This window comes from Euprymna scolopes, chromosome 40 (assembly GCF_053919585.1).
Source record: "Euprymna scolopes isolate OS-2025 chromosome 40, ASM5391958v1, whole genome shotgun sequence".
NCBI classification, from domain to species: Eukaryota; Metazoa; Mollusca; class Cephalopoda; order Sepiida; family Sepiolidae; genus Euprymna; species Euprymna scolopes.
In genome coordinates this window covers 69,974,689-69,988,835 of record NC_136521.1, presented here as the reverse complement: position 1 = coordinate 69,988,835, position 14,147 = coordinate 69,974,689, and the positions used below count along the sequence as shown (strand labels likewise).

At 37.7% G+C, this 14,147-nt stretch overlaps 1 protein-coding gene across 1 annotated transcript in view; it reads right to left on the bottom strand.

The window, feature by feature from the left end:
• Nucleotides 1–4,063: 4,063 nt before the first annotated feature.
• LOC145265625 (low-density lipoprotein receptor-related protein 12-like) overlaps nt 4,064–14,147 on the bottom strand; it is a 103,800-nt gene continuing 93,716 nt past the window's right edge. Inside the window, exons 9-11 of the mRNA XM_080121661.1 lie at nt 12,111–12,227; nt 9,545–9,667; nt 4,064–5,349 (exon numbers count right to left, since the gene is read on the bottom strand). Coding sequence (XP_079977787.1) covers nt 4,241–5,349; nt 9,545–9,667; nt 12,111–12,227 — 1,349 coding nt within the window. The 3' untranslated portion in view covers nt 4,064–4,240. The remainder of the gene's footprint in view (nt 5,350–9,544; nt 9,668–12,110; nt 12,228–14,147) is intronic.

The window sequence follows — 14,147 nt, the reverse complement described above, 5'->3', positions numbered from 1 at the left end:
ATTAAACACTACCATATGAATTGATGTAGTTTGTTTTAAGCATTGTGCATGTGTGTGTGTATATATATATATATATTATTTGAAAAATTATTCCCAAAGGTTTAATATATTAAAATATATTAGCCAATGGCAATATACATAGATCAATAAAAATTAAACTAGATAAATTGACTCAAATATTAAGCTACATGATTAACATTTCTGTAATCGAGCAAGGCAAGATTACAAAATATGATCTAATCTTATATATATATATATATATATATATATACATACATACATTAACCATTACGCTATTCGGCTGCTGTTAAGATGGGCATTATCCATTATAATAATTTTTTTTACATATAGTAATCTGTGTGTGTGTGTGTGTGTCTCTCTCTCTCTCTCTCTCTCTATATATATATATATATATATATATATATATAGAGAGAGAGAGAGAGAGAGATAGATAGATAGATAGAAAGAGAGAAAGAATTACAATGAAGACATATGTAACAAAAAAAGCAAAAAAAAATTATTATATATATATATAATTTAATTAATAAATAATATAATATTGTGTCCGCTGGAGATACCAGTTTCATTTGTTGCGTTATCTCTAAAAGAAACGGATGAGTTTATCCGTAGAAACAAGAGGCCGGAATTTTTCCTAATTTTTTTTTTTTTTTTTTTTTTTTTTTAATTACATTTTCACCCCAAACAAGGCAAATTGCCACTTTGGTGTAGGGGGCTACTATCAGGGGCAACAACTACTGGGGTACTATGTAGGGATTTGGGCAGCAAGATGTTGGTTCACGTTATACTTGAACTTCTGCACGTCAGTACAGTTGGGGAAGCAGAGACCTGGAATGGAATTCCAAAGTCTAGCGGTTCTGGGGAAGAAACTATTGGAGTAGAAAGATCTTTTACATCTAGGGATCTCTACAGTGTGGGGGTGGGATTTAGCAGCCTGTCGGATTTGTTGAGGGTGCTCACGTCGTGGGGGAACAAGTGATTGCAGTTCATCAGAGCATTCACCACTAAAATACTTGTAGAAAAGGCACAGGGATGCAACATTTCATCGATGGGACAGAGGCTGAAGCTTAGATGCCAGTTCAGGGCCTATCAGGTTTGCGACTCTCTTTTGAACCTTGTCAAGGAGCGAGAGACTAGTAGCAGATGCACCAGCCCAAATGTGACAACAATACTCCATACATGGGCGAATGGTGGCCTGATAGAGGTACAGGATACTTTCGGGTGTTAGTAGTTGTCTAGCACGGTAGAGAGAGCTCACCTTTCTTGCAGTGGCCCTGGCAATGCCTTCAATGTAATTGTTCCAACTCATGTTTCCTGTGAACGTTAGGCCAAGGAGTTTGAAAGACATACTCTCAGATAAAGAGTCGTTGGCCATTCCTATAGGTGGTAGAGAGGGTTTCTTGTAATTATTGAATGAAACTAGTTTAGTCTTGGCGGCATTGAACGTGACCAACCATTTTTGTCCCCATTCCACTACAGATTGGAGGTCTTCCTCTAGTGTTTCTGCCATTTCTTTAGAAATGTGTTCATTCGTCTTCCTGTCATGCCTGCCATAGAGTGTAGTGTCATCAGCATATATACCCATCTCAGAGGCAATTTTGTTGGGGAGGTCATTTATGAATATCAGGAACAATAGAGGTCCAAGGATAGAACCCTGGGGCACTCCCGCATTTATATCATATTGTTTAGATGTACGACCATCAAGGACAACCTGGATTTTTCTCTTATCTAAGAAGGATTTAATTATGTTAAGTATTCTACCAGTGATACCGTATGATCTAATTTTCCTGAGGAGACCCTCATGCCATACCCTGTCAAAAGCCTTAGATATATCTAGAGCTACCGCTCTGCCCTCCCCCGCTTTGTCCAGTGAATGGTATATACGTTCAGAGATTACAGTTAGGATGTCTGCTGTGGAACGGGCTTGTCTAAATCCATATTGTTGGTCAGTCAGAAGTTTAGCATCTGTAAGGTGATGGACTAGAGCATGGTTAATTAAGGTCTCAAATATTTTGGCAAAAAGTGGGAGGAGGCTAATGGGGGCGATAATTTGATGGGTCAGTCCTTTCGCCAGAATTCTTGAATACTGGTACAAAAGAAGCAGTTTTCCAACAGTCCGGAAAGCATGCTTCATTAAGGCATTTGTTGTAGAGTTCGGAGAGAACTGGAGCTACTTCGGCTGAGCACTTTTTTAATAGCACAGCTGGGATGAGATCGGGTCCACATGCTTTTGAAGTGTCAAGGTTTTTATGATGGCATGCACCTGAGCAGGGGTGATTTTCAGATCGTCTAGCGTGGCGTCTGTCCGCATAGGAAAGTCAGGTAGGGGGTTGTTGGAAGGGTCCAGTGTGGAGTTTGAGGCAAACCGACTGGCAAGCATGTTAGCCTTGTCGGTTGCTGAGGAGACAACCTCATGATTGTTGGTTAGTAGGGGAATTGTTGATTGCCCATTATTTACTAAACTGTTGTAGATTTTCCAGAAGTCTCGAGTTCCTAGTTTTTGTGCTTCGATGCGTTTTTTAGTGGTTTCCGTAAATTCTCTCTTAGCTGTCGCTATTTCTTTCTTAACGTTATTTCTAGCTTCTATATACTTCAGTCTGTTTGAACTTGACTTATGTCGGTTAAATCTGCGATATGCATGCTGCTTTTGAGCAATGGCAGTTGTGCAAGTCGACATAAACCATTGGGGAGAGTGGGACTTACTATAAAATTTCCGCATGGGAACATGCGCTTCGATTGCAGTTTTGAACCAGTCAGTGGTCTCGTTTGCACACTGTTCAGCAGGGAGAGAAAAAATATTTCTCCATGGGGTATCTCTGATTAGTTCCCTGATGGCTTCCCAGTCAGCCTTTTTATAATATCTTGTTGTTTTGAGCAGTGGCTCTTCAGTTTTGGGTCTAGAGTTTAGGGCGATTTCAACCATTATCACTGCATGATCAGCGTTCCCGAGTGGGCTGTGGGCCTTCGTCATGCAGTCATCAGGAACTGTGGTCAAAAACAGATCTAGAAGTGATGCGTGTTGTTCTTCCTGGTCAGGGAAACGGGTTGGAAGCGTAACCATTTGTGATAGGGAGTGAGATATAGTGAAGCTATGAGTTGTGCTGCCCGCTGCATCTGTGTAAGTAGAGAATCCAAGCCAGTTTTTGTGGTGGACATTAAAGTCACCAAATACATGTATTTGTGCGCTAGTGTCGAAGGACAGTGCCGTGTCTATGCTGTCAGAGACTTTGTTTATTATGGTGCAGTCCTGAGTCGAGGGAGAGCGGTAGAGAAAATAAAAGTAGCTAATGCTGTGTTGCATGTTTAGTCTAAAGCACATAAAGTCTTGATCATCCGTTTCTAGGTTTCTAATTTCAGGATAACAAAATGGATGAAACCCACATATCTCCAGCAGACACTAACATATAGTGTTTATATAAAATAATATTAGCTCTTGCATATTTTGTAGAGAAACACAATGAAATACAAAAAATAAAAGAAAAATTTGCATGACATAGGTACCCATCATGGAAATAAAATATTGTACACCAAAAATCAATTTGATCGAGTAGTTTTATTTTTAAATAAGAAAATCAAATTTTATGGCTAAACAACGAGTGACAATCTCGCAACGCCATCTTGAAAACAGTCTGAAGGAACAGAGGAGATAACTCCAAATAATCCAAACTTACACAAGATTTTACAAAATCATTCTTAACATGCAGAGGGAGGCATTGGAAAAACTCAAATTTGCTTAAAAATTATTTTCTTTATAAAAATAAAACTACTTGATCAAATTACATGATTTTTGGTGCATGATATTTTCTTTCTGTTACGTGTACATATATCTTACAGATAAGGGATTATTAATGTTTGTGTTTTATCTTATTTAAGTATATAATGTGTTTTATCTTATTTAAGTATATAAGTGCGTGTGTATGTGTGTGTGTGTGATTAATTAAATGCAACTTCCTTCTTCCTTAAATGGAAACAAAAAAAAATGATCATTTTAGCTGAGGACGTTTGTCAAAAAACAAGGTGGGGGGAAAAAAAAAAAAATCATGGATCGTTTCTCTCTCATTCTTTATGTTTTTTTAATTCTTTCTTTTATTTTTGAGGACAAGAACATTTTTTTTTTTTTTTTTTTAGTCGCAGTAGATATATATTTTTTAAAAAGAAAGACCAATTTCTGCCAAGAGAGGCGAACAGTTGTTTTTGTTTTTATAAATTTTTTTTTTTTTTCTCAGATAGCCGTTAAACTGTCAGAGATTGTGACGCAGTCATGAGGAATCTGCTCGGATTGACTTGAGTTCAAAGAATCGCATGATCCAATACGGAAATGCAGATTAGGCAAGTGTATAGCATTGTTATCATTGGCACTGCTCATATGTCGACAATCCCCGGAGAGGGTTCCACCTTGGGACAAAATGGTCGAACCTTTATCGTCATCATCAGTACCAAGAAGAATGCTGCTACCCATTCGCTCCATAAGCTCCGTGGAGCTGGTAATATCATTATCACAGATGGCGCTGGCTGTCTCCGGGCTGCTTGTGTCCGTTGTGAATCGTAACAGGGGTTCATTGGGTATCCCGCTGCAGCCTTTCACCGGGGATGGTCGACTCCAGCAGGCAGTAATATCGTTTGAACTGAACTGAATGTGGTCCTGTTCTCCTTCTCCCCTCACAGTTTCACCCTCCAGGGGGTTCCCAACACCTCTCCCGCTACCATTGCTTCCCTCATTTGGCCCCTCTCCCCGTCCATTCCCATTATGTACACTGTCTTGCGCACCAACATCTCCCGCCTCAGAGTCGGTGTCACTCGGCAGAATTAGAGCCGCCGTAGAACCGTGTCGTTCAAAATCTGTGTTCGTGCTATTCATGGCGATATCTTGACCGTCAGTCAGTAGCGGTACATCAGGTGTACCCTGTCTGCCGTCGTCCATGCTGGCTTGTTCAGTTATCGATGTAGCGGGGACCTGCTCTACCAATTCAGCTACAGTTTGGTTACCCTCAGCCGAACAATTTCTTGACGTACGAGAGCCTCCGTTTGACGATCGGTGACGATTTCTATTGCTCCGTCTTGAGTGGCGTCGACGTTCTTGAAAAATACGTTGGGCTTCTTCAAATGGCATAGAGGTAATCATTGCTTCGCAGTATGAGGGCGGAGCAGGACGGCGCATAAACTCTGACTGCCAATGAGTCAGAGGGCCTCCGGGCTCGGTTAATCGCAGACGGTGTCGATCACGATGACGTAAAGAATTAAGCTTGCAGGTAAATCCTAATGCAATAACTAAAAGCAGTGCACAGGTAAGTGATCCGACGACAGCAACGAGAATCACACGGTTGGAGCTACCTAAAAAGAAAAAAAACAAAAACAATGTAAATACAAAAAACAATATAAAGTGTAAAAATACAAAATGGATGAATGTTAAATGGAAAAAAGTTTGTGTAAATTAATGATCTTTTAAACCAATGCATTTCAGGTGAAAACATTACGTACTTACGTGTCATGGCAAAATTAGCATAAATTCCAAAAATATTGAAAAATGGTTGAATAAACGTTATGATAGAAGTATTTTGAATAAAAAAACAGCCACGATTACATTAAGGGATGTAGTGTTTAAAAATCGTGGTACGTGTTTAAAAATCGCGGTACATGTTTATTTAGTCAAAATTATTGATTACAATTATCTTCCCTGAATTTTGTGACTTTTCCAACATTAAAAACAAAAATAAAATTCTATAAATTTTATTTTTACTTGTGATTATTTTTCTGCTTGATCATTTTTTTCTAACTTTTGAAATTTATACTAATTTCGAGATGACACGCAAGTAAGTAATGTTTTCACCTGAAATGCGTTGGTTAAAGATCAGATCAGCATGAGGAAAAAATTTAAAGATTATAACTGGAAAAAATTGGATAATTGAAAAGTTGTACTTATCTATTTTAACAGATATCACAAACCAGCATAGAGTTTATTGCGTAAAAAAATTGATAAATATAGTGACGTTCTCTTCCTATGATGGAAGAGTTAGAAGCTAGAGTTGTGATACTAATGATATTCCCTCACTCCCAAGTGTTAGGAAGCATAAAAAAAACAAAAATCACACAAGTTTGTTAGCAAATAATGGAGTGGAGGTTGTTAGGGTCAGGGTGCATGAAGGAGGCTGAATAGGATTGTCAATCAAGGTGTGATGGACAGGGTAACCAATCATATTTGGAGCTGATTTGCCCCATTCCACTATTGATTGAAGGTCATTTTTAGGTTTTCTCTCATTGGATATGTGTACATTTGTTTTAAACTCTTGTCTATTATAGAGCGTAGTGTCGTCAGTAAATATACCAATCTCAGACAATTTTATCAGGGTAGTTATTTTTGAATATCAGGAATAATAAAGGTCCACGGATCAACCTCAGGCAACATGGTCTTGAAAAGAAACAAATCTGAACACCAAAGTCCATCTAACAGTTACTTGTCCACACCATTCTCCTTTATGGATGCGAGACTTGGCCTGTACCAGAAAATGACCTGTGCAAACTGGAGGTATTCGGCCATTACTAGTTACGCCGCATCCCCCATGTCCACTGGTAACAGTTTGTCCCCAACAATACAATTCCCACTCGCTGCAAGAAACCACTTCCTCCAAAAATCTCTCCTTTTCAAGTGCCTTCATTGATTCAGCCATGCCTTTTGACGACACCCAGGTAACGTCATAGATCCAGCACTGCCACCATGCTGGAAGAAACATTAAGATGGTCAACTCACTGACTGGCTCAGGTCAGTGAAGCAGGATGCTGAACTGACACAGGACCCTCACCTTTATGGGGTCCATTACTGGAACCATGAATGCCTTGCACTTCTGAGAGAAACAGCCTTGAATCGCCGTATTATTTAGTGTCAAGAACATGGTGAACTTGTTGAAAGGAGCCCAACTGACTCATGGAGAATTTTTTTTTTTTTTTTTTACACAGTGATCACCACTTATCAAGGCCCGGAAGCCACTCAGAGATAAGGGTTATTGCAAGTACATTACGTTAGTGTGGAGATTTGACAAAGTGTCTACCTAAGGGGGCGGTTCATTAGGAATTTGTTAACATTGGACTTGAAGACATCCAAGTTGTAGTTCGGAGGGAAGCAGGCAGACGGAACAGAGTTCCACAGGCGTGCAGTTCTAAGAAAGAAGCTTTGTTCATGGAATCCACGTTTTGATTTAGGCACAGATATAGAGTGGGGGGAAATTTTTCACAGTGGATTCAGCTAGACGGGTGTTTTTCGTGAAAGATTGGCGAGGGGGGACCAGAGATTGGAGTTCAGACGAGCACCTGCCATGGAAATAACGATAAAACAAGGATAGGCTCGCAACGTCTCTTCTGTGGGAGAGAGATTGCAGGGTAGAGAAAAGGGCATCCCCCACTAAGCCACAAAGTCTATTTTGTACTCTGTCAAGGCAGGATAGGCTGTTTTTAGCAGCTCCTGCCCAGATATGGCAACAGTATTCCATCCTTGGACGTACTTGGCTTTTATATAGATAGAGAATTGCATCAGTAGTGAGATATCTTCTGGAGCGGTAGAAGGATCCCACCATCTTTCCAGCGACCTTGGCAACAGACTTGATGTACGTGTTCCATTTCAGATCAGGAGTAAAGGTCAAACCCAGAAGCTTGTCAAAACACGGGGCCTCACCCAGACGAGAGCCATCCACCACAATTGATGCCAGATGGGGATCAGAGTGTTGATGATGTAAGGATAGGAGTTTGGTTTTGGATGCATTAAAGGTAACCAGCCACATCTTCCCCCACTGAACCACGCGCTCGAGATCAGAGGAGAGAGAATCAGAGAGAACTTTGTCATTTACAGCCTTTGATGTGTTGCCGTAGATGGTCGTGTCATCAGCATAGATGTCAACGAATGATTTAAGTATGTGTTTAGGGAGGTCATTGATGTAGATCAGGAAGAGAGTTGGGCCCAGGATTGACCCCTGAGGGACTCCAGCATTTATATTGCAGGCCTCCGATTTTTGTCCATCTACCACTACTCTTATGAGCCTAGCGGAGAGAAATGATTTAATGATTGAGAAAACATTTCCAGTTATACCATAGCTGGAAATCTTGTGAAGTAGACCCTTATGCCATACCTTGTCGAAGGCCTTTGATATGTCAAGAGCAATTGCCCTAGAAAAGAAGCCTTTGTCAAGAGATTCACTAATCCTGTGGGATATAACTGTCAGCACATCTGCGGTAGATCTTGCAGAGCGGAAACCATATTGTGTGTCACTAAGAAGGTTATTCCTGCTGAGGTGGTTGACTATTTTTCTATTTAATATGGATTTCAGCAACTTACTCATAACACACAGGAGGCTTATAGGTCTGTACTGAGAGGGAGATGACTTATCACCTGAATTCTTAAATACAGGGCAAACTGATGAGGTCTTCCAGGGAGTCGGAAAGCACTTCTCCTTAAGGCAGCACTTAAATAGTTTCGTAAGTATGCTGCAACGATGACCATGATGATGACGAAATCGCATATGAAATTGAAAATTTGTCTGATCTGTAATTTTGAGCCATCAGCAATTTTATTTGCTTACTTTTTTGAATGCTGTACCTCTTCGAGCCAGATCAACCTTTGGAATTGTTTTGAGTCAAAAGTCTTTAATTTGCAAGTTTCTTGTTCAAAAACGAGTATGATTGTAATCTGTACCATATAAATTGTTTTAAACTGGAATCATGGGTCTATTTGGGGAAAGAACTTTTATGCTGAAGTACTGACCGAGATTAGACGGCTGACAGTGCAACTGGCATTGGAATAGAGCAACAACTTCAGATCGGCACAATGAACAAACGATAACTTGTGCAGTGACGCACTCCAAAAATCACATATTAAAAATATGTTATTGCAGTTAAAAAAAAAAAAAAATGTCCTTTCAATATTTCATGCTTCAGGACCTGATGTTTAGTGAATTTGCTTAAAAATGAAATTACTTGATCAAGTTACGTGATTTCTAGCATACAATTTTTTTTTTTTTATCACAGGTACATACATAATAGATTTCTTTTTCGTTTTGCTTTTTCATGGAGAGAGAGAGAGAGGAAGAGGGATTCTGAAGAAGCACTAAAGTTTTAAAAAAGATTTCCACTAATTATAATTATTAGCTTCTGAAATTTACAGCTCCCTGGCTAAGATGAAAGCATAATATGTTCAATTTTACGTCATAAGAAAAGCAATGAGTAAATATAATTTTTGTCCCACCTAGAAGGCCTCTTTTAAGGATGCTGGATGCAGGCGACACTCAAAATATAATTGCGAATTACTTAAGACTTCTACCCAGACATGGCTGACAGAACGGGAATATGCAACCTCTGTGGATTAAATAAAGTTTAATACTATTCGAAATTGTGTACAAATGCATCAGGTTCAACAAGAGACACTTGAAGAAGGTTGGAGGTTACATTGACCAAAATGTTGTGAAAAAAAAACAAACCTCAAGACGAGAATAGCAGCCCGAAAAAATCCAAACAATACGAAAAAAAAAACAAAAAAAACACTTACTTGGGCAATTCATTTCATCACTATTATCGCCACAATCGTCTGTGTAATCACATTTCCAATTTTCATAAACGCATCGACTATTTTTACACAGGAATGTTCCATTAAAGCCACATTTATCAGGAGCTGCGGAAAAAAGATTTTATGATTTGAACTTAAAAATTGATATCAAAATCCCAACATTTTTTAAATGGTGATTTTATACAGATTGTGCATCATGAAAACTTGAACGTCTTAACATTTTGCCAGTGATGTTAAAACAGATGGGTAGATGGAAACGATCAGATCTTAAAAAGGTTGCCATATCTTATTGATTTGTTTTGTCTGCTTATCAAAGTGGTGACATGGCAAATTAGTTCACTGTGCAAATATTGACTTGTTTTATATTTTGGGGCATAAAAGAAAATTTATTATTTTTATTTTGTAAATATTCAATTGCTTTTTGTTTTTATTTTGGACATAAAATTTTTTTGTAATTCTTATGTTGTAAATATTCAATTGTTTTTTTATTTTGGACATAAAAAAATTTTGTAATTCTTATGTTGTAAATGTTCAATAGATTTTTTTTATTTTGGACATAAAAAATTTTTTGTAATTTTTATTCTGTAAATATTCACTTGTTTTTTTATTTTGGACATAAAAAATTTTTTGTAATTTTTATTCTGTAAATATTCAATTGTTTTTTGATAACTACTCTTCCCTTATCAGTTCATTGTGGGGGGGGGGAGGGGAACACACACCTAAACTTAGTGCTAGTGGTAGGATTAAAGTTATCCACCGATTGCCATGAAAGCTCATCCTTCAGACACTATCAGCTGAACATTCACAAGCAATATGAACTGGAACAAATACATTGAGGGCATTGCAAAAACTGCTGCAAAAAAAGATAGGTTCCCTTTACCGTGCTAGAAAATTACTCACTAGTTCATCAGTCTTAGAAAGGATCCAAAAACGAGTCTCCAATCATTTAGGTCCTGCACTATCGACCAAACTCCAACCTCTGTCCCATCATCATCTTAATGTTACACCCTATTCACCTATTTCACAAGTACTTTAATAGAATGTGTTCTGGCGAATTCATGCCACTTGTGTCTCCTCGATACACGAACCAATAACTATTATATCATACAAGCATATTTGTAATGCCGGCATTCGACCATCACCTGGCAAATTCCATTTTTTATTTATTTATAATTTTCACACTTTTGCACCAATTTTCCTATGTCTCGATACACATTCTGTCATTATATGTAATCAGTTTTTTAAAATAGTCAACCATATAGGAGCCTATTCGTGACCAGACACACACACACAGCTTTATATTATATATATATATATGTGTGTGTGTGTGTACAAGCCTGATCAAAAATTTAAGACCACTTGAAAATCTTTAAAGCAAAACCTTTAAGGATAGATTTTAAACTCTTCCCACTTCATGTCACCAATACTACAACCTAAAACGTCATGAAAACAAAAAAGCTGCATTCCAAACATTAAATTTACATTTTTATAAAATGAAGCATTTTACAACTGATCAAAAGTGTATATCAGGTAAAAGGTATTCAAGAGTGATAACTCATGAATTTGACGAGGTTATTGAAAGTGCTCAAGAAAAGAAGAGCAAGATATATTTTTATTAATATAAACAAATTTACATGATCAGGACATGCTCATATTTCAGACAAGTGGTCAGTTAAAACCAGAACTTCTCCAGGCAACTTAATAAATGGTTGCTTTCCACAGAAGAAGCCAGTCCTCAAAATATATATATATATATATATATAAAGCTCCCCTCTTTGGTAGAGCACTCTCGTAAATTATCTTACTCGCTACTTAATTTAGCTGAAATAATGCGAAGCTCACGATTTGTTTACAAACAAATGTTTGAGCCCTCTACGAGTAGCGGACGAATGTTTATTTAAATAATCGTTCGGACAGGTTAATTTCGGCCACCGATTCCGTAGTCAAGGGGTAGGACTGCCGACTGTCATCACGACGGTTCTAGGTTCGATCCTCGGCTTGGGAGAGGTGTTAGTCTAGCGGCACTGATGAGTTGTGAAACAACGAAACAGGTCTGTATGTCGATGACTAAAAAATATATTTTATTATATATATATATATATAAATAAATACCTAAACAGGACCTTCACTTTTCAGAGAAGTTTTGCAAACCATTCCCTGCTAAATATACGTATACACAAGCGCATATGCACTCACACATACACGCCCTACATTACCCTTCTTGCCATCCCTCCCTTCGTTCCGTAAACAGGATCTATTAGCGTCCATTACTAAGGTCTATCTTCACATCAAGAACTTTGAGCAACGACACCACCCGTCAAACAGTGTTTTTCTCTGCTTGTTTACTTTTGCGTTGTTTCGCCTTTTCAAACTCGCTTAGGAGTTGTATTGATGTAATTTAACTATTAATGGTTGATTCAATACAATGAAAACAATGGTCTGCTTTGGAAATATATATATATATATATATATAAATAAATACACACACATACATACACAAAAATCTATTTTAAAAAAAAAACAAAAAAAACAGGTAACTTCAACTTACTGCAATGTAATTCATCAGCCGAATTGGAACATCTACTAACACCATCACATCTTTCCTGTTCCGTATAACACGGACCAGTGGCTGTTCCACACGAGAATGTATTTGATGAACAAGCACCTAAAACAACAAAAAACAAACATTGGTTAAGCAAATGCTATTACTTAGCAATAGAGATCAATTGTATTTTTTGGGTTTTTCCATTATTTCATATTAGCAAGACTACTACCTGGATAAAAAAAGTGTAACATATTTCTATTAAAACCTCTATCTTTCCCCCTTTCCTCCTCTGCCTAGCCGATTCCTCTTCAATTATACACATATACAACTCTCCTTTATATAAAAGATTCCGCATAGATTGAGTTGGCATTTTTTTCCCCTCAAATTCGTTTGTAACATTGAAAAAAATTTACCTTGATGAAACCTGGCCCAGTAGACTCTTTATAAATTTTAGATATTATTAATTTCAGGCAATACTGATCAAGAAGATACCAACTTTGTGGGTCTTTGTTTTGTAGCTTTTGATATTTAGCTGGACATACAAACATACACTCACAACTACCTTTTATATAATAGACGGTGGTGGTGTGTGAACACACACACAATAATTCCAAGATGGCGATCGAGGTAAACATGCAATGTTAAATCTTCTATGGAATTCCATTTTCTTCCACATTAGGTTGTCATACATAATTCTTTCTTACAAAAAAAGAGAGAGAAATGAAAACATTCGATATTGAGATAACTTGATTGTTTCTGCATAACGAAACAGATCTATTAAAAATGTGTCAAAAGAATTTGGTAAGAAAGATAAATATTTGCAACTTGAAATGTAGCTAAATTTATCATTTATATATATCAGAATAAAAAAAAAATTAAAGAAAAAATCCATACATGCAACTATGTGAAAAATAAAGTGTTTGGCTCTGCTATAATAAACGTTTTTACCATTCACTGACCCAAAAAGATTAATAGGTCATAAACGATAATTAAAATAAATAATTCAGTTTAAAGAGTAATGCAACTAATAAGTGGCCATTTTCCTTTCTACTTCTTTTCTATCATCTAAAAAAAAAAAAATGGTTGCAATACATTGATTCCTTTTTGATATGAATACATTCCTCATTCTCCATCGACATAATTTTGTTCTACAGTCTCTCTTGCCACAACGTGTACGCAAATCGCACATCGTTCAACAACTCGGGATTTCATTCACGAACAATAACATCCATAAATATAAAAGCGAAAATGTATGTATGTGTGTGTGTTCGCTTTTTCTGTATGTCTACAAAAGGCTTTTTTCAGTGAAACGGTCGGTCGGTTCACAACTTTTTAAAACTTTTTATATCACATATAAATCGTAATATCTCACAGTTAACAACGAAGCTCGCCTGTCTATTTAATTTGCTCGATTTCGGGAAGATAAATATTCAACATTTGTCACTCGCCGCATGTGGGTTAGTCTTTTTCCTATAACATCTTGGGGGGAAAAAAAAGCGTTCAGCAGTAAATGAAATACTATCCCACAGTCAAACTTGACCTCATTAACTCATTAAAACGGGCACCTGCCAAATCCAAGTAATTAAATAAATTCAAACGTGTTTCCGTTAGCATATCGCGGTGGGGCAATCGTTAACGTCGCACTTGTTTTTTCACACTTTAATTTACAACTTTGCCTCAAGGGTTCGGGTTCGATCCTCATACTTACCTACCAAAACATTTTTTTTTAAACCCCCCACCCCCGGAGTTTCCACACACATCTCCAAACACCCACGCAACACCGGGTACCCCTCGCTAGTGGATAGATAAAATTTACTCTGCAATATCACTGCCAGCTGTCATCTCAAACCTAATTTTGCCCCTGTGCCTGACCTCCTGAGGAAATTGTGAAAAAAAATTTAAACACGTTAGTAATTTTTTGCCTTTCATCTACTGCCTGTATTCAGCCACCGTGTGTCTTCAGTCCACCCAACAGCTGGAGTCCTCCTTGATGCGCAGGTGCTTTCTGCAGTAGGTGAACGAGAACCTTGCCTTCACCTT